Source organism: Chlorocebus sabaeus, chromosome 19, assembly GCF_047675955.1.
Source record: "Chlorocebus sabaeus isolate Y175 chromosome 19, mChlSab1.0.hap1, whole genome shotgun sequence".
Lineage (NCBI taxonomy): Eukaryota > Metazoa > Chordata > Mammalia > Primates > Cercopithecidae > Chlorocebus > Chlorocebus sabaeus.
In genome coordinates this window covers 33,313,653-33,335,047 of record NC_132922.1, presented here as the reverse complement: position 1 = coordinate 33,335,047, position 21,395 = coordinate 33,313,653, and the positions used below count along the sequence as shown (strand labels likewise).

At 45.4% G+C, this 21,395-nt stretch overlaps 1 protein-coding gene across 4 annotated transcripts in view; it reads left to right on the top strand.

The window, feature by feature from the left end:
• CECR2 (CECR2 histone acetyl-lysine reader) overlaps positions 1-21,395 on the top strand; it is a 203,971-nt gene that overhangs the window by 166,387 nt on the left and 16,189 nt on the right. For all 4 annotated transcript variants that reach the window (XM_073007087.1, XM_073007090.1, XM_073007088.1 and 1 more), the window contains 6 exons: positions 2,904-3,057; positions 17,847-17,976; positions 19,272-19,309; positions 19,396-19,487; positions 19,747-19,873; positions 20,967-21,355. In XM_073007087.1, coding sequence (XP_072863188.1) covers positions 2,904-3,057; positions 17,847-17,976; positions 19,272-19,309; positions 19,396-19,487; positions 19,747-19,873; positions 20,967-21,355 — 930 coding nt within the window. The remainder of the gene's footprint in view (positions 1-2,903; positions 3,058-17,846; positions 17,977-19,271; positions 19,310-19,395; positions 19,488-19,746; positions 19,874-20,966; positions 21,356-21,395) is intronic.

The following is a 21,395-nucleotide window of genomic DNA, read 5'->3' as shown; positions in this document are numbered from 1 at the left end:
CTTTACCTTTTCATTACGTTTCACTCAAAATGGGATAATTAGTATTTTTTCTTTAAGAGTAATGTGAATTCTTCGGTTGACACCTGGTTCATTTTTCTGTCTCTCTGCAACTTACACATACAGTCTATTGCAGGCACCAGTTACTACCTCTTCAAAAATAATTTTTAAAAAGGAAAATGTTTTAGCTTTCACATTAACACAAAAGATGAGGAAAGAAATTGAAAACAGGGCTGGGCGTGGTGGCTCACACCTCTAATCCCAGCACTTTGGGAGGCCGAGGTGGGCAGATCACCTGAGGTCGGGAGTTCGAGACCAGCCTGACCAACATGCAGAAACCCCATCTCTACTAAAAATACAAAATAAGCCGGGTGTGGTGGTGCATACCTGTAATCCCAGCTACTTAGGAGGCTGAGCCAGGAAATCACCTCACCCCAGGAGGTAGAGGTTGTGGTGAGCCGAGATCGCACCATTGCACTTCAGCCTAGGCAACAAGCGCGAAACTCCGTCTCAAAAATATAAAAAATGAATAAAAATACAAAAACCAGCCAGGCATGGTGACACGTGCCTGTAATCCCAGCTACTCAGGAGGCTGGAGCAGAGTTGCTTGAACCCAGGAGGCAGAGGTTGCTGTGAGCCAAGATCATGCCACTGCACTCCCTCTTGGGCAACAGAGAAGACTCTGTCTCAAAGGAAGAAAAAAGAAATTGAAAACAAACAACTTGGCCGGGCGCGGTGGCTCAAGCCTGTAATCCCAGCACTTTGGGAGGCCGAGATGGGCAGATCACGAGGTCAGGAGATCGAGACCATCCTGGCTAACGCGGTGAAACCTCGTCTCTACTAAAAAAAATACAAAAAACTAGCCGGGCGAGGTGGCGGGCACTTGTAGTCCTAGCTACTCGGGAGGCTGAGGCAGGAGAATGGCGAAAACCCAGGAGGCGGAGCTTGCAGTGAGCTGAAATCCGCCACTGCACTCCAGCCTGGGCAACAGAGCGAGACTCCGTCTCAAAAAAAAAAAAAAAAAAAAACACATCTGTTCTGGGCTACAGAACTAGTTCATTGGGGATAGCAGGCGGAGGGGGTTGGAAATAAGCATTGTAAAACTTTCATAAATTATGATAGTAGTAATCCTGTTTTCCTTTGTTTGCCTTCCCTTTTTTTAGATTTCTTTTTTTTTTTTTGAGACAGAGTCTGGCTGTGTCTCCCAGGCTGGAGTGCGGTGGCGCAATCTTGGCTCACTGCAAGCTCCGCCTCCCGGGTTCATGGCATTCTCCCGCCTCAGCCTCCCAAGTAGCTGGGACTACAGGCGCCCACTACCACGCCCGGCTAGTTTTTTGTATTTTTAGTAGAGACGGGGTTTCACCATGTTAGCCAGGATAGTCTTGATCTTCTGACCTTGTGATCCACCCGCCTCGGCCTCCCAAAGTGCTGGGATTACAGGCTTGAGCCACCGTGCCCAGCTTTTTTTAGATTTCTTAGGTAATCACGTCAGGAGCAACCACTTGAAATCTTTGTTAATGTTTGAATTGGAAAACTCGTGAAAAGGCTAGCCAATCTTTGGGTAGTTTATGAATTTCTATGGTCTCCTTCATCTCTTTTCTGCATCTTAAACCAAAACAGTGGCCCTTTCCATCAGAACTCCAATTTTATTCATTGTCTTACTTGTAAAGCATAAAAGTTAAGACTTTTAATACATGTACATTATTGAAATTAAGAAACTGTGTTCTGGGCCAGGAGCAGTGGCTCACACCTGTAATCTCAGCACTTTGGGAGGCTGAGGTCAGAAGTTCGAGACCAGCCTGGCCAACATGGCGAAACCCCATCTCTACTGAAAATACAAAAATTAGCTGGGCGTGGTGGCAGGTACCTGTAACTCCAGTTACTCGGGAGGCTGAGGCGAGAGAATTGCTTGAACTGGGAGGCAGAGGTTGTAGTGAACCAAGATCATACCATTGCACTCCACTCTCACAGAGTGAGACTCTTATCTCCAAAAAAAAAAAAAGGAACTGTGTTCTGTTGAGTGACTGTCTTTCATCCTAGTATACTTTTTAAAACTTCCCTTTATTGGCTGGATGCGGTGGCTCACGCCTGTAATCCCAGCACTTTGGGAGGCTGAGGCATGCGGATCATGAGGTCAGGAGATTGAGACCAACCTGGCTAACATGGTGAAACCCCATCTCAAGTGAAAATACGAAAAGTTAGCCTGGCGCGATGGCAGGCGCCTGTAGTCCCAGCTACTTAGGAGGCTGAGGTAGGAGAATGGCGTGAACCTGGGAGGCAGAGCTTGCAGTGAGCCGAGATCGCGCCACTGAACTGCCCCAGTTTCTCTTCTCTCCAGTAAATTATCCGTAAGATTGTCCCCTAAATACTACAAATTTTATAAATTGTTGGACACAAAACTTTTACCCTGTTTTGAATCTCCCTTATGTTTTAACATTTATATATATCTAAACATGTATTCTCCAGATACAAAATCAACTTTTCATGATATAAAGTACCTAGCTAATATTATTTGTTGAAAATATTGAATTCGCCGGGCGCGGTGGCTCAAGCCTGTAATCCCAGCACTTTGGGAGGCCGAGATGGGTGGATCACTAGGTCAGGAGATCGAGACCATCCTGGCTAACACGGTGAAGCCCCATCTCTACTAAAAAATACAAAAAACTAGCCGGGCGAGGTGGCCTGTAGTCCCAGCTACTCGGGAGGCTGAGGCAGGAGAATGGCATGAACCTGAGAGGAGGAGCTTGCAGTGAGCTGAGATCCGGCCACTGCACTCCAGCCTGGGTGACAGAGCGAGACTCCGTCTCAAAAAAAAAAAAGAAAATATTGAATTCAATGAACTGAGAGCAAAGAGCTTATCTTGCATGATTGTGTAGTGACAGGATGTGCTCATTGGCTCCTCACAGGAGACTCCTGTGCTGACCAGAATAGAAAAACAAAAGCGCAAAGAGGAGGAAGAAGAGCGTCAGATCCTTCTAGCAGTGCAGAAGAAGGAGCAGGAGCAGATGCTGAAGGAAGAGAGGAAACGCGAGTTGGAGGAGAAGGTCAAGGCAGTGGAAGGTATGTGCAGTGACCGCGTGGTCTGGAGAGGTGCGTGTCTGTGGACCAGCCATCCTGTAGCCGGAGCTAGCTCAGGCTAAGTCCTGCCATGCCTCCGAGTTGTTTCCGGCACTTTCTATTTAAATATCTTGTGCATTGTATTCCGACATGTTCCTTGACCTGTATCCACCCCCACTGGCTTTACATTCCTTCTAAAGCACTAGTATTGGTCATTCTTAGTGTGTCTTTCAGAATCTTGCTTATTTTTCTGATCTCGGGGTTCCACACGTGAAATAGAAAAAGAAAATTTAAGGTATTGATGCGAACTGATTTCACAGATATAATTTTGAACACAAATGAGGTATGTTTAAGAAAAGTCTCAGTTTTCTGTTTATTTTTAGATACGGCACTGTTCACCTCTAAAATGTTACCATTAATATTACTAGGACAAAGCTGTTTTCTCAAGTCCAGTTCTAGGTCTTGGGCTAGTTAGCCTTTTTTTCTGTTTAGAGTTTTGCAAACAAAGGATAATAACTGTTTTTAGATGTTTTCTTAGATAACAATTGTATTTATAAGCCCAACCTGATAAATCATGTGATAACAGATCATTTGGTATAATTTAAGATAGTCCAAGATTTACCTTTTAAATAAGTGTATTGAATATTTTTAACTTTTTAATAAAACAGCATGGCCTATGGATTTGGCTTTTTGAATACAGTGTTTTGCAGGGCAAAATTTCAGTAAATTTTGGCTAAGAAAATTGAAAGATTCTGGGCTTACGTACCTATTAAGTAACAGAAAGTTACTTAACCTATTATGTGCACCTCATTCCTACCAAGATCTTTTTTTTTTTTTTGAGACAGAGTCTTGCTCTGTCGCCCAGGCTGGAGTGCAGTGGCGTGATTTTGGGTCACTGCAAGCTCTGCCTCCCAGGTTCATGCCATTCTTCTGCCTCAGCCTCCCGAGTAGTTGGGACTACAGGTGCCCGCCACCACGCCCGGCTAATTTTTTATATTTTTAGTTGAGACAGGGTTTCACCATGTTAGCCAAGATGAACTCAATCTCCTGACCTCCTGATCCCCCTGCCTCCGCCTCCCAAAGTGCTGGGATTACAGGTTTGAGCCATCGTGCACAGCCTTTTTTTTTTTTTTTTTTTTTTGATACGTTGTCTCACTCTGTGGCCCACCTGGAGTGCAGTGGCACAGTCTTCACTTACTCCATCCTCTGCCTCAGCCTCCTAAGTAGTTCGGACTATCGGTGCACCACCACGCCCGGCTAATGTTTGTATTTTTAGTAGACACGGTTTTACTATGTTGGGCAGGCTGGTCTCAAACTCCTGACCTCAAATGATCTTGCCGCCTCGGCCTCCCAAAGTGCTGGGATTACAGGTGTGAGCCACTGTGCCTGACCACATTAAGGGTTTTAGAATGAATAAAGAAATAATGGGACAGGCGCAGTGACTCATACCTGTAATCCCAGCACTTCGGAAGGCCAAGGGGGGCAGATCACCTGAAGTTGGGAGTTCAAAACCAGCCTGACCAACATGGAGAAACCCCATCTCTACTAAAAATAAAAAAATTAGCCAGGCGTGGTGGTGCATGCCTGTAATGCCAGCTACTCAGGAGGCTGAGGCAGGAGAATCACTTGAACCTGGGAGGCAGAGGTTGCAGTGAGCCGAGATCATGCCATTGTACTCCAGCCTGGGCAACAAGAGTGAAACTCCATCTTAAAAAAAGAAAAGAAAAGAAAGGGAGGGAGGGAGGGAAAAAAAAAAAGAAAGAAAGAAATGATGGCTGGGCACGGTGGCTCAGGCCTATAATCCCAGCACTTTGGGAAGCCGAGGTGGCCAGATCACTTGAGGTCAGGAGTTCGAGACCAGCCTGGCCAACATGGCCAAACATGGTGGTGCATGCCTGTAATCCCAGCTACTCAGGAGGATGAGGTGGGAGAATTGCTTGAACCCCAGAGGTAGAGGTTGCAGTGAGCTGAGATCATGCTACTGCACTCCAGCCTGGGCGACAGAGCAAGACTCTGTCTCAATTAAAAAACAACCCTTAGTGCATATAATCTACAGGTTTAGCCTGTGTCATACTATGTAGTATATCTCACTTGTAAGATCTTCTATAATTGGCTATTTCCAGTGCCACATTTAAATTCCTCAAGACATCATAACTGGCTTTAATTTGTTTATATTTTTTAGTGGAATTGTGTTTTTTATGTAATAGGGTCTTTATTGGGTGTACCTGTCATTTTAATTTATATAGGCAGGTCCAAAACTCATTTTTATGGCTTCATTTCTATATTGTAGGATTAATAATTCCTATATTGTAGTTGCATCTACAGTAGTCACAAATAAAATTAAATCCTAGGAATTAACCAAAGTGGTGAAAGAGCTCTATAATGAAAACTGTAAAACATGGATGAACAAAATTGAAAAGAACACCCAAAAACTGGAAAGCTTTCTACATTCATAGATTGCAAGAATCAGTATTGTTGAAATGTCCATAATACTCAAAGTAATCCACAGATTCAATGCAATGTCTACCAAAATACCAATGACATTCTTCACAAAAATAGAAAGAAAAAAAAAAATGCTTTAATTTATATCGGCCCACAGAAGACCCAGAATAGGCAAAGCTATCCTAAGCAAAAAGAACAAAACTGGAGGAATTACCTGACTTCGAATTACACTTCAGAGCTATGGTGACCAAAACAATATGGATCTGGCATAAAAACAAACACATAGACAAATGGAACAGAATAGAGAATCCAGAAACAAGTCCACACACCTACAGCGAACTCTTTTTCAACACAGGTGCTAAGAACACACACTGGGGAAAAGACAGTCTCTTCTACAAGTGGTGCTGGGGAAACTGGATATCCAGAAGCAGAAGAATTGAAACTAGACCCCTGTCTCTTGCCATATACAAAAATAAAATCAAAGTGGATTAAAGAATTATATCTAAGGCCGGGCACGGTGGCTTACGCCTGTAATCCCAGCACTTTGGGAAGCCAAGGTGGGTGGATTACAAGGTCAGGAGTTCAAGGCCAGCTTGGCCAAGATGTTGTAACCCTGTCTCTACTAAAAATACAAAAATTAGCCGAGTGCCGTGGCAGGCACTGGTAATCTCAGCTACTCAGGAGGCTGAGGCAGGAAAATCGCTTCAACCCGGGCAGCAGAGGTTGCAGTGAACTGAGATCGCATCACTGCACTCCAACCTGTGTGACAGAGTGAGACTCCATTTCCAAAAAAAAAAAAAAAGAAAGAAAAGAATTACATCTAAGACCTCAAATTATGAAACCTCCTACAAGAAGAAAACATTGGAGAAGCCCTCCAGGACACTGATTTCAAGCATAGGCACCCAAAGCAAACATGGACCAATGGGATCACATCAAGTTAAAAAGCTTCTGCACGGCAAAGGAAACAACCAGCAAAGTAAAGAGACAACCCACAGAATGGGAGAAAACATTTACAAACTGCCCAATTGACAAAGGATTAATAACCAGAATATATAATGAGCTCAAACAACTCTTAGGAAAAAGTCTAATAATCGGATATTAAAATGGGCAAAATAGGCTGGGCGTGGTGGCTCACGCCTGTAATCCCAGCACTTTGGGAGGCCGAGGGGGGCAGATCACAAGGTCAGGAGATTGAGACCATCCTGGCTATGGTGAAACCCCGTCTCTATTAAAAAAAAAAAAAAATACAAAAAACTAGCCGGGCATGGTGGCGGGTGCCTGTAGTCCGTAGTCCCAGCTACTCGGGAGGCTGAGGCAGGAGAATGGCGTAAACCCAGGAGGCTGAGCTTGCAGTGAGCAGATATCGCACCACTGCACTCGAGCCTGGGCGACACAGCGAGACTCCATCTCAAAAAAGTAATACCAATAAAATAAAATAAAATAAAATGGGCAAAGTATTTGAATAGAGATTTCTCAAAAGAAGTCATACAAATGGCAAACAAGACCAGGCGTGTTGAGTCATGCTTGTAAGCTCAGCACTTTGGGAGGCCAAGGCTGGCAGATTGTTTTAGCACAGGAGTTCTAGACCAGCCTCAGCAACATGGTGAAACCCCATCTCTACAAAAAATACAAAAATTAGCCGAGCGTGGTTGTTCGCACCTGTCGTCCCAACTACTTGGGAAGCTGAGATGGGCAGATAGCTTGAGCCTGGGAGGTCCAGGCTGCAGCGAGCCGAGATCATGCCACTGCACTCCATCCTGGGCAGTAATAGAGCGAGGCCCTGTCTCAAACAAATTTTTTTAAAAAGCCAGGTGTGGTGGCTCATGCCTGTAATCCCAGCACTTTGGGAGGCTGAGGCAGGCAGATCACTTGAGGTCAGGAGTTCAAGACCAACCTGGCCAACATGGCAAAACGTTGCCTCTACTAAAAATACTAAAATTAGCTGGGTTTGGTGGCACACACCTGTAATCCCAGCTACTCAGGAGACTGAGGCAGGAGAATTGCTTGAACCTGGGAGGCCCAGGTTGCAGTGAGCCGAGATCAAGCCGAGACTTCACTCCAGCCTGGGCAATAGAGCAAGATTCTGTCTTAAAAAAAAAGCACACAAGCTTATGAAAAAGTGCTCAGCATCATTGATCGTCAGAGAAATGGAAATCAAAACTACTGTGAGATATCATCTCACAGTTAAAATAGTTTATATCCAAAGGACAGGCAATGGCAAATACTGGTGAGGATGAGAAGAGGAACTCCTCATACACCGTTGGTAGGAACATAAATTAGTCCCCCACTATGGAGAACAGCTTAGAGGTTCCTTAGAAAACTAAAAAGAGAGCTACCATAAAATCTGTTAATCCCACTGCTGGGTATACACCCAAAAGAAAGGAAATCAATATATGGAAGAGACAACTGCACTCCCATATTTTTTGCAACTATGTTCACAATAGCCAAGATTTGGAAGCAACCTAAGTATCCCTCAGCAAATGAATGGATAAAGAAAATGTGGTACTGATACACAGGGGAGTACTATTCAACCATAAAAATGGAAAGATTCAGTCGTTTGCAACAACATGGGCAGAACTGGAGGTTATTACTTTTTTTTTTTTTTTGAGACGGAGTCTTGCTCTGTCGCCCGGGCTGGAGTGCAGTGGCCGGATCTCGGCTCACTGCAAGCTCCGCCTCCCGGGTTCACGCCATTCTCCTGCCTCAGCCTCCCGAGTAGCTGGGACTACAGGCGCCCGCCACCTCGCCCGGCTAGTTTTTTGTATTTTTTAGTAGAGACGGGGTTTCACCGTGTTAGCCAGGATGGTCTCGATCTCCTGACGTCGTGATCCGCCCGTCTCGGCCTCCCAAAGTGCTGGGATTACAGGCTTGAGCCACCGCGCCCGGCCGGTTATTACTTTAAATGAAATAAGCTAGGCACAGAAAGACAGACATTGGATATTCTCACTTAATTGTGGGATCTAAAAATCAAAATAATTGAACCCGTGGAGATAGAGGGTAAAAGGATGGTTACCAGAGGCTGGGAACGATCGTGAAGGGTTGGGGAGAGGTAGGATGGTTAATGGGGACCAAAAAAAAAGGTTATTATGAATGAATACTATCTAGTATTTGATAGCACAGCAGGGAAGTATGGCTTGTTTTTTGTTTTTCTTTTTCTTTGTTTTTTTTGAGACACTGTCTTACTCTTTTGCCCAGGCTAGAGTGCAGTGGCATGATCTCGGCTCACTGCAACCTCCACTTCCCAGGTTCAAGGGATTATCGTGCCTCAGCCTCCCAAGTAGCTGCCAGGCAGCTGTGATTACAGGTGTACACTACCACACCCGGCTGATTGTTGTATTTTTAGTAGAGATGGGGTTTCACCGTGTTGGCCATGCTGGTCTTGAATTCCTGGCCTCAAGTGACCCATCTGCCTCAGCCTCCCAAAGTGCTGGGAATGCAAGCGTGAGCACACACCCAGCCAGAAGTATTATTTTCATTCCAGTGGTGAGAAGGTAGAGGGGTAGACAGATATTGTGGGATAATAATGGTGAGTGATCTGAAGTAAAATTAGGCAGGTTTACAGGTAGAGTGACATGGCTGGGCGTGCTGGCTCCACCAGCTACTTGGGAGGCTTTTGGGGGGAGGACCCCTTGAGCCCAGGAGGTCGAGGCTGCAGTGAGCCCTGATTTCCCCCACTGAACTGAGCCTGGGTGACACAGCAAGACCCTGTCGCAAACAAAAGAGAAAGTCCTGTCTGAAAATTTGACATTTAAATAAAGTGAATGGGGTTGACCCGTGAGTGCCTGAAGAGGGAGGCGCCGGTACAGACAAGGGCAGAGGCACCAAGACACGGATATGTGGGTGGAGCAGAGGAAGCAAGCACAGGAAGGCTGGCTGAAAGTCCCGGCGCGGCCAGAGCAGAGCAAGCACAGGAAGGCTGGCTGGAAGTCCCGGCGCGGCAGGAGCGGAGCAAGCACAGGAAGGCTGGCTGGGCATGGATGAGGCCTAGCGGGTAGCCCGGGTCACATAGGGATGGGCTGTGCAGACCCTGTTAGAAGGATTAAATGAAAACAGGACAGTCTCTAACACACATTTAAAGTCACAAATGATAGTTTTGTTTGTTTGAGACAAAGTCTCACTCTGTCTCCCATGATATTTCTTATGGAAGGAATTTTTGTAAGCCATAAGATACTTATAATAACCTTTCCAGACTTTTTAGTAGCTTCCAAATAGTAAAAAAAAAAAAGAGAAATAATCAATTAGGTACTAACCCCCTTTTTTTTTTTTTTTAAAACGGAGTCTTGCTGTGTCACCCAGGCTAGAGTGCAGTGGTGTCGTGCCTGGCACATGACTGCATACTTCCAAGTAGAGGACTCAGAGCTTTTATTTGTTTAAAGAAACTTGAAAGGAAGAAAGTGGATTAAGAAAAAACAAAAACAAGGCCAGGCGCAGTGGCTCACACCTGTAATCCTAGGCCTTTGGGAGGCCGAGGCGGGCAGATCATGAGGTCAGGAGATCGAGACCATCCTGGCCAACATGGTGAAACCCAGTCTCTACTAAAAATACAAAAAAAAAAAATTAACCGGGCCTGGTGGCGCACACCTGTAGTCCCAACCACTTGGGAGGCTGGGGCAGGAGAATCGCTTGAATCCGGGAGGCAGAGGCTGCAGTGAGCTGAGATCATGCCACTGCACTACAGCCTGGGTGACAGAGCAAGACTCTGTCCGCCCTCCCCCGCAAAAAAAAAAAAAAAAAAAACAGAAGACAAAAAGTGAAACAGCCAAGTGTCCACCAGTGGATTAAAGGAGAACCTGAATGCAGTGTACTCTCAAAGTGGGGTGTTATTCAGCCTTAAGAGGGAAGGAAATTCTGAAACATGCTACAACATGGATGAACCTTGAAGGTATTACACTAAATGATATCAGCAGAACACACATGGACGAATGTTTTGTGCTAGAGGCTGAGGCGAGACGGAAATGGGGAGTTAGTGTTTAATGTTACAGACTGGAGTGCTGAAAAGATTCTAGAAATGGACAGTGGTGATGGCGGCACATTACTTACACACTTAATGCTACTGAGCTCTATGCTCATTTGGGTGACATGTCTGGGAAACTGGGACGAGATGAAGCCGGCCATGACGAAAGAAGTAACCTGTAGTTAATCAGTTGGGGTCCAGCCTTGAAAACCAGAACTACACTAGATACTTCAGCAGAGAAAACGTCACATGACTCTGGTTAAATGGGAGTTAGAAAACGAAAAAAAGGTTAAAGGGATCCCCGTGGTGACACAGACAGAGGAGGTGGGAGTGTCAAACGTGGAGGGCTGCAGCCCCACTGCTAGCACTCGTGAAGGCAGGCAAACTCCAGAAGAACCTGGCTGTTGCTGCCAAGTGCAGCTTCACAGATACAGGACCGTCCATGCCAGGATGAGTTGAATGGCATCAGCAAACAAACGGAAGGAGATCGCCGTCCTCCTCAGCCTGCCTCCCATGGTCCCTCTGATGCTCCCTTTGGCAGAGTAGACGGCCAGCAGAGAAGAGAGAAGTTGTACGTGCAGGATCTCAGCCCCAGTGTCACAAAGCAGAACATGAAAATTGGATTTGCAGCTATCAGAAAAGGCTGCATAACAGATGTAGGTGGCAGAAAGCATGAAAGGTCCTGTATGTGTTCACTGTAAGTTCTAGAAGGAAAGAAGCAGTACAGTAAGGCCAAGAAAATATTCAGAAACAATGATTGAGTAGTTTTTTGGTTTGATGAAAAACCCTGATCCTCAGATACAGAAAGCAAGAAGAGATATAAACTGGATATAAATTCCTTGTGGGCTTATGGAACTGAATTATAGAACATTCTGTTCCATAAAACAACCAATTTGGAAAAGGTAGATTACCCTGAGAGGATATTCTTAATAATGATAGCAGGTAGGAGCAACAGCAGAATTCAGAAGACGATGGGATTGATGGCCAGATGCAGTGGCTCATGCCTGTAATCCCAGCAGTTTGGGAAGCCAAGGCAGGAGAATCACTTGAGTCCTGGATTTCAAGACCAGCCTGGGCAACATAGTGAAGCCCCATCTCTACAGAAAATTTTAAAAGTTAGCCGGGCATGGTGGTGCATGCCTGTAGTCCAGCTACTCGGGAGGCTGAAGTAGGAGGATCACTTGAGCCCAGGAGGTCAAGGCTGCATTGAGCCATGATTGTGCACAGCACTCCAGGCTGAGTGACAGAGCAAGACCCTGTCTCAAGAAAAGGAAGTGGTGGGTAGTGGATTGAATTTTGAATTTTATATTAGTTCCTTAGGGCTACCATAACAACCTACTACATTAACCAGGTGGCATAAAATAACAGAAATTTATTCTCTCATAGTCTTGGGGGTTAGAAATCCAAAATCTAAGGATTGACAGGGTTTCAGTTTCTGAAGGCTGTAGGTAAAAGTCCGTGGCATTTCCAGCTTCTAGTAGTTTCAGGCCTTCCTTGGGTTTTCTGCAAACTTAGAATAATAGAATGAAACTTCCTCAGCCAATATCTTTATAATCTAGGCAGACCTTCTACTTAATGGGGAAACATTAGAAGTGTTCCCTTTAGGCCGGGCGCGGTGGCTCAAGCCTGTAATCCCAGCACTTTGGGAGGCCGAGACGGGCGGATCACGAGGTCAGGAGATCAAGACCATCCTGGCTAACACGATGAAACCCCGTCTCTACTAAAAAATACAAAAAAAAAATATTAGCCGGGCGAAGTGGTGGGCGCCTGTAGTCCCAGCTACTCGGGAGGCTGAGGCAGGAGAATGGCGTGAATCCCGGAGGCGGAGCTTGCGGTGAGCTGAGATCTGGCCACTGCACTCCAGCCTGGGCGACAGAGCGAGACTCCGTCTCGGAAAAAAAAAAAAAAAAAAAAAAGAAGTGTTCCCTTTAAAGTCAGGATGAACACAAGGATTTCCTCTCTCGTTTCCATTTCATATTGTATTGTAAAGATTTAGTGTCTACAAAGAAAAATACATAGGTATGTATACATATTTGGGGTGGTGTGTGTCTTGAAACTCCGAGAAAATCACCCAGGAAACTACTATAGCTAAGAAATTCACCAAGTAGGTATATTCATTATTATTCTTTTTTTTTTTTTTTTTTTTTTTTTTTGAGACTAAGTCTCACTCTATTGCTCAGGCTGGACTGCAGTGGTGTGACCTCGGCTCACTGCCAACTTCCGTCTCCCAGGTTCAAGTAATTCTCCTGCCTCAGCCTCCCAAGTAGCTCGGATTACAGGCATGTGCCACCACACCTGGCAAATTTTTTTGTATTTTTAGTAGAGACAAGGTCTCACCATGTTGGTCAGGCTGTTCTTGAACTCCTGACCTCAGGTGATCCACTGTGCCGAGCCGTTCATTATTATTCTGTAAATGTCAACATGAACACTTTTATTAAAAGATAGCATGACCCGGCCAGGTGCGGTGGCTCACGCCTGTAATCCCAGCACTTTGGGAGGCCGAGGTGGGCAGATCACAAGGTCAGGAAATCAAGACCATCCTGGCCAACATGGTGAAACCCCATCTCTACTAAAAATAGAAAAATTAGCTGGACATGTTGGTGCACTTCTGTAATCCCAGCTAGCTACTCGGGAGGCTGAGGCACAAGAATCGCCTGAACCCAGGAGGCAGAGGTTGCAGTGAGCTAAGATTGCACCACCGCAGCACTCCAGGCTGGGCAACAGAGTGAGATTCTATCACAAAAAAAAAAAAAAAAAAAAAAATTACAATAGCCGGGCACGGTGGCTCACACCTGTAATCCCAACACCTTGGGAGGCTGAGGTGGGCGGATCACTTGAGCTGAGGAGTTCAAGATCAGCCTAGCCAACATGTCAACACCCTGTCTCTACTAAAAACACAATAATTACCCAGGCATGGTGGCATATACCTGTAATCCCAGTTACCCGGGAGGCTGAGGCACAAGAATTGCTTGAACCTGAGAGGCAGAGGCTGCAGTGAGCTGAAATCACACCACTGCACTCCAGCCTGGGTGATAGAGTGAGGCTCTGTCTCCTAAAAAAAAGAATCTGTGGATCTCGACACACTGTTCCTAAAATTCATATAAAAGAACAACGGGCCTTGTTTTTTTGTTTGTTTGTTTGTTTGTTTTTGAGATGGAGTTTTGCTCTTGTTGCCCAGGCCAGAGTGCAATGGCACGATCTCGGCTGACTGCAACCTCCGCCTCCAGGGTTCAAGCAATTCTCCTGCCTCAGCCTCCGGAGTACCTGGGATTACATGCATGCACCACCACACCTGCTTAATTTTTTTTTTTTTTTTTTTTTTTCTTTTTTTTTGAGACAGAGTCTCACTCTGTCGCCCAGGCTGGAGTGCAGTGGCCGGATCTCAGCTCACTACAAGCTCCGCCTCCCGGGTTTACACCATTCTCCTGCCTCCGTCTCCCGAGTAGCTGGGACTGCAGGCGCCCACCACCTCGCCCGGCTAGTTTTTTGTATTTTTTCAGTAGAGACGGGGTTTCACCGTGTTAGCCAGGATGGTCTCGATCTCCTGACCTTGTGATCCGCCCGTCTCAGCCTCCCAAAGTGCTGGGATTACAGATGTGAGCTACCGCGCCCGGCCGAACAAAGGGCCTTGTATAGCCATGATAACTTACAAAAACAATACGATAGGGGCAATCATTATGCCATATAATGAGATCAAATCTGCAGTGATTGAGAGAGAATGGTGTTGGCATAGAGATAGACAATGAGACCAGAAACAGACCTTGAGAGAGAATATGGGTTTTTCAGAAACAGCACCAGGCGTGGTGGTATGTGCCGGTAGTCCCAGCCACTCAGGAGTCTGATGTGGGAGGATCCCTTATGCACAGGAGTTCGAGGCTGCAGTGAGCTATGATCCCAACAGAGCGAGACCCCTGTCTCTCAGGGAGGAACCAGGACACTTGTTCATTTATAGGGAAAAAATTTAAATCCCTACTCCTTATATAAGTTCCAGATACACTAAAGGCCAGAACCTTTCTGAAGAAGTTGTAGATGACTATCTTTAAGATACTGGGATAGAAAACAGTTTTTAAGTACAAAAAGCAAAAACCATAAGGAAAGAGAGAGAATTGACATATTTGATGACTTTATGTATTTATTTTTTTGAGACGGAGTCTCGCTCTGTCGCCCAGGCTGGAGTGTAGTGGCACGATCTTGACTCACTACAAGCTCCGCCTCCCAGGTTCATACCATTCTGCCTCAGCCTCCTAAGTAGCTGGGACTACAGGTGCCCGCCACCACGCCTGGCTAATTTTTTTTTTTTTTTTTTTTTTTTTTTTTTTAAGTAGAGGCGGGGTTTCACTGTGTTAGCCAGGATGATCTCAATCTCCTGGCTTCGTGATCTGCCCGCCTCGGCCTCCCAAAGTGCTGGGATTACAGGCGTGAGCCACCGCGCCCGGCCTGATTACGTTATTTATTTTAAATGTACATGTGGCAGAAACACCGTTAAGAAAATAAAACAACAAATCACAGAGTAGAACAACATAATTTTAACACTTATCAACGAAGACTTACTCATTATTTAAAGCATTTCTCTAAATCAGTAAGAACTCTAATAATCAATAGGCACAAAGACAAATTAACAGGAAATTCACAGAAGAGAGTACTAACTATCCAGTAGTAGACGTGAAAATACGTTGAGTATCACTCCATTCAGGAAGATGCACATGGAAACATTTCAAAAGTGTATGTAACATCTGTGAGTTTGGCTAACATGCAAGTCTTTTATCATACTAAATGAATGTGAGGTAAATGAAATTGCTATTTAAAAAGTAGATATAGGCCGGGTGCAGTGGCTCACGCCTGTAATCCCAGCACTTTGGGAGACTGAGGCACGTGGATCACTTGAGGTCAGGAGTTTGAGACCAGTCTGGCCAACATGGTGAAACCCCGTCTCTACTAAAAACACAAAATTAGCTGGGCGTGGTGGTGCCTGCCTGTAATCCCAGCTACTCGGGAAGCCGAGGCAGGAGAATCACTTGAACCCAGGAGGTGGAGGTTGCAATGAGCCAAGATTGCGCCATTGCACGCCAGCCTGAGCAACAAGAGCGAAACTCTGTCTCAAAAATTAGCCAGGCATAGTGGCAGACACCTGTAATCCGAACTACTCGGGAGGCTGAGGCAGGAGAATCCCCTGAACCTTGGAGGTGGAGGTTGCAGTGAGCCAAGATCGTACCACTGTGCTTTAGCCTGGGCAACACAGTGAGACTCCATCTCAAAAAAAAAAAAAAAAGAAAAAAAAAATACAACCTACAACCTTTTGGACAGCACTTTTTTTTTTTTGAGACGGAGTTTCATTCTTGTTGCCCAGGCTGGAGTGCAATGGCACAGTCTCGGCTCACCGCAGCTTCCGCTTCCTGGGTTCAAGTAATTCTCCTGCCTCAGCCTCCCGAGTAGCTGAGTTTGCAGGCATGTGGCACCATACCCAGCTAATTTTATATTTTTAGTAGAGATGGGGTTTCTCCATGTTGGTCAGGCTGGTCTCAAACTCCAGACCTCAGGTGATTCCAGACCTCAGGTGATCCGCCCACCTCGGCCTTCCAAAGTGCTGGGATTACAGCGATAAGCCACCACGCCTGACCCTGGACAGCACTTTTTTTAAAATTCTGTAACCTCATTGGAAATGATGGTTTGACAGTGCCTGATGAAGTTTACTTTTTACTTCTGTCGGGTAATTCTGCTGCTGGATTCACATCTGAGAGAATCCTTACACACATGCTTGAGAAGACATGTTTTAAAATAACTTTGTTGATACATTGTTTACAAACTTCTAAAATTGGAATCAAGGAGAATAATGGATTGTTAAGGTGTGGAATAATCATACGGTGAAATACTATATTAACATTAATAAGACAAAATGTTTAAGATTTGACACGTTGGGGGATACATGGGTATTCATTAATTTACACTTTTCTTTATGGTTGAAATTGTTCTTATTTTTTCCAGAAAAAAAAAAAAAAAAGTTGGTTTAAAAAGTTGTAGAGGTTGAAAAAGAAAGAAAAATAACTTTTAAAATTTTTAAATTTTTCTTAAAAATTGGTGATAACAAACTTCCTTTCATTGATTAAAGGAGATATAGATTAGCATCACAAATGAAAATAATTTAGGAACAAAAACTCAAGTCAAATGTAACCCAACGGGGATCGTGTCTTGCTCACAGCAGTAGGCAGACAGGGATCCTATCCCTTGTGGAACAGAAGCGAGAACTGGGGAAGAAAATAGAGGCTCAGGTTGGCTGCGGTGGCTCACTCCTGTAATCGCAGCACTTTGGGAGGCTGAGACGGGCGGTTCACCTGAGGCCAGGAGTTTGAGACCAGCCTGACCAACATGGAGAAACCCCGTCTCTACTAAAAATAAAAAATTAGCCGGGCGTGGTGGTGCATGCCTGTAATCCCAGGTACTTGGGAGGCTGAGGCAGGGGAATCGCTTGAACCCAGGGGGCAGAGGTTGTGGTGAGCCGAGATGGTGCCATCGCACTCCAGCCTGGGCAATGAGAGCAAAACTCTGTCTCTATAAAAAAGAACAAGAAAGAAAAGAAAATAGTCTGTGTGCTGGCTTCTCCTCCCTTCCATCTTTGTGCCTTGCTGTCTGGCAGTCGCATTTTTCTCCTTGCCTCTTTTCTTTGGCCCCTACCTCCTTGTTCCCTGCAAGTGGTAAGTGCTCCATCAGGCTGGGAGTGGAATGCCAAGTGTGCTTCTCATGGCTGTGGCTGGGAGCCAGGGAAAAAATCATCCCTGCCTTCCAGCTCCTTGCCAGTCCCAGCTGGCATCTTTCCCCTCTTCCCAGCCAAACTCCCACTGGTGGCAGGGCCTGCCGCTTGCTGTAGGCGTGGGGTGGGGAGCAGACCATTGCTTGCGTGGTTGCCTTCATAAACACAGAATGTGAAGAGCTGGGGCGTGCATTTAAAATCCTGTGTGTGTGTGGACTGAGAGTCTGGTCCTAAAAAAGGATTTGCGGATGTTGCTTTTTTTAAGTAAAAGATCAGAATGGCCTCAAGTAATCCAAGAAGATAGTCCTCATTCAACCTTGTACTTTTTCCTTTTTCTTCACCTGCCATTCTGTTTTCTTCTGCCTTGCTCCCTTCCCTCTTGCCCACCCTGTGCCTGCCCTGTCACCTTCGTTCCCCACCTCGAGCTCAGTGTGAGTGAGGAAACAGGTTTAATTAGTTTACCCATGTCTGAAAGCATTCCATCTGTAGAAACATTCTCATTACCCAAGAGAGGGTGGCACAGGGAGCAGAAGTTGCTTCATAATCCTGCTTTGGTGGCCTGGTGTCTTCCTTCTCTCACAATAATGAAGGAACACGCCATGTCAGCATCTGGAGTGTGCTCAGCTCACTCAGCCTTTGTGTTTGTTGTAGATCGAGCGAAGAGGAGAAAGCTCAGGGAAGAAAGGGCATGGCTGCTGGCTCAAGGGAAGGAGCTCCCTCCAGAACTTTCCCATCTGGACCCAAATTCCCCCATGAGAGAGGAAAAAAAGACTAAAGACCTGTGAGTATTTAGTAACAACAGCAACAGTAGCAACTGGTAGCATTTATGAAGCACTCAGGCACTTTCCCCGTGTCATCCTCAGAACAGCCCTGGTGGGTAACATTGTCACCACGTGCCAGTGCACGGGGCGGGCCCTGCACTCATAGCTGACCCCGGTGCCCTTCCTCAGGCACACACAGACATGCCTGGCTACCCCGGCCTCTGACACTCTTGGCTGCCACACTCCGTGGGAGCAGAAGTAAGACTTATGCTAAGCTCTTCTTTCCTCATCCCCTTCATTTAATGAAATCAGAATCTGATTATTATGTAAATGAGCTCCTTGGAAATGTGAATAGCAGTTTATCTTTTTGAGGTTATTACTTCCCGTGACGTTACTAGGTATCGCGTGACTTTACTGCTTACTGAAAATTCAAGAGGCAGATACACAGTCAGTGTTCATGAGCTCATTCATCGTATGCTTTTTTGGATTAAAAGTAAAATAAAACCTGGTTAAGAGTGCTATAGGCCGGGCTCACGCCTGTAATCCCAGCACTTTGGGAAGGTGAGGCAGGCAGATCACCTGAAGTCAGGAGTTCGAGAGCAGCCCGGACAATATGGTGAAACCCCGTCTCTAATAAAAATTTTGTTTGAAATTAGCCGGGGTGGTGGCACATGCCTGTAATCCCAGCTGCTCGGGAGGCTGAGGCAGGAGAATCGCTTGAACCTAGGAGGCGGAGGTTGCAGTGAGCCGAAATCGTGCCACTGCACTCCAGCCTGGGTGACAGAGTCAGATTCTGTCTAAAAGAATTAAAAAAAAGATTGTGAACATGGTGAAACCTCACCTCTACCAAAAATACAAAAATTCGCCAGGCATGGTAGTACACACCTGTAGTCCCAGCTATTCAGGAGGCTAAGATGAGAGGATCGCTGGAGCCCAGGAAATCGAGGCTGCCGTGAGCTATGATCACGCCACTTCACTCCAGCCTAGGCGACAGAGCAAGATCCTGTCTCAATATAAGTGACGAAATAAAGAGTGTGCAATTAAATAACCAGCATTCTAGAACCATAAAGTTCTGGATCATCCAGCAATCCCCCATTTTATAGATGAGGGAAGTGAAATTCCCAGTTTTGCTAAGGTCCACTGTCCCTCATTTTGTATTTCTAGGAGTGTTATCAGTATCACAAGTTCATCTAAACCACACTCTTAGGACTATTCCAAATCTTACTTTAGTCAGGTGTGTCTGCGATAGACCTGAGAGGGCTCAGGAGAGAAGGTGGTCAGAGTTACTATTAATTTCTTATTTTATGATTTACAGCTTTGAGTTGGACGATGATTTCACTGCTATGTATAAAGGTTAGTTCCCATTCACCACTGTTCCGTTTGTGATGGACATTTTCCTCTGTGCGTGTGTTAATTAAGATCTCTTCTCTGGCTCTCAGTTCTAGACGTGGTAAAGGCTCACAAGGATTCCTGGCCCTTTTTGGAACCTGTGGATGAATCTTACGCCCCTAACTATTATCAGATTATTAAGGTAGAAGTTGTCTTTGCAGTAATGCCTACTATAGTCTGTGTATCTTTCTTGGGTTTTGTCATTTGTTTCTTGTTTCATGTATATATTTTTGATGTATTTTTCTTTTCAACTGTTGAAAGTTCATGTCATGTTTCTCGTTTTATCTGTTATTCGTTACAGAGCAGCATTGCTGAATCCTCATTCTCTCTCCGTCTCTCTCTCTATGAAACGTTTTGCTCTCAGCATACTTTAACTATAAAGAGTTATGTGTCTCATTTAGGCCCCCATGGATATTTCCAGCATGGAGAAGAAACTGAATGGAGGTTTATACTGTACCAAGGAGGAATTTGTAAATGACATGAAGACCATGTTCAGGAATTGTCGAAAGTATAATGGGGAAAGTAGTGGTAAGCGGGGAAGGAGTTTGCGCTAGATACATATCTGTAATCAAGAATAAAATGCCTTCTCTTTTATAAATACACATCCTAGTGACTTTTCTGTAGGACAGTGAACAGAATGTGTATGAAAAGTCATGGGATTGACCATTCTAGCCACTTACCACAGTATCTGTCAGGGACTCTCCGGCCCCGCAGGACAAGAGAGTGCAGCTGGCGCCTAACTGGCTCATCCTGGAGACCAGTCTGGTTCTGGATAATACTGTGTGTGCCTCTTTAACCATGGACGGGACTGACAGTAGATAGAGCTGACTCTTCAACCATCTGGAGAAGCTGGCGTAGTAGATCTCTAATATCAAAGTAGAAATGGCTCCTCCTACTTTGGGTCATTCATGCATTAACTCAAAATGCCCTGCTTAAAAACAGCAGATTCAGCCTTTTTTTTTTTTTTTTTTTTTTTTTTTTTTTTTTAGTATTTCTGCAGTTTAGCCTTAAAGAATTAAATTTTTACTGGCTTTTTATTTTTTTATTTTTTTTATTTACTTACTTTGAGACAGGATTTCGCTCTGTCACCCAAGCTGCAGTGCAGTAGCGCAGACATGGCTCACTGCAACCTCAAATTCTTGGGCTCAAGGGATCCTCCTCCCTCAGTCCCAAGTAGCTGGGACTACGGGCATGTGCCACCACACTTGGCTAATGTTTTCTTTTTGGTAGGGACGGACGTCTCGCATTCTTGCCCAGTCTGGTCTTGGAACTCCTGGGCTCAAGTGATCCTCCTGCCTTGGCCTCCCAAAATGCTGGAATCACAGGCATAAGTTACTGTGCTCAGCCTGGTTTGATTTAATAGTCCTAGAGGCCCTGTCCCAACCATACAGCCTTGGGCATCTTAGGATAGAAACCATGTCGTCTTCATCTTGCATCCATAGCTCTGCAATATAATGTGCCCTAAAGGTGAATTAAACTCATAGTTTACCCAGGTTGCATCTTTTATTTATTAGAATTGTCTTTTGTGTGACATACAGTAGGTCAGTTTCTATAAACTATAGTTTCTATAAACAGTTTCTATATACTATACCTAGAAGTCAATCCTCCTGTCTTCCTATAGAGTATACCAAGATGTCTGATAATTTAGAGAGGTGTTTCCATCGGGCCATGATGAAACATTTTCCTGGTGAAGATGGAGACACAGATGAAGAATTCTGGATTCGAGAGGATGAAAAGCGGGAGAAGAGACGGAGTCGGGCTGGGCGAAGTGGTGGGAGCCATGTTTGGACCCGCTCCAGGGACCCAGAAGGGCCCAGCAGGAAACAGCAGCCCGTGGAGAATGGAGGAAAGTCGTTGCCCCCCACACGCCGAGCCCCCTCTTCTGGGGACGAACAGAGCAGCAGCTCCGCACAGCCCCCGCGGGAGGTGGGCACTTCCAATGGCCGAGGCTTTTCTCATCCCCTGCATTGCGGTGGGACGCCCAGCCAGGCACCCTTTTTAAACCAGATGGTAAGGAACCTAGTTTGTGAGTTCACAGGAATGTAAAGGC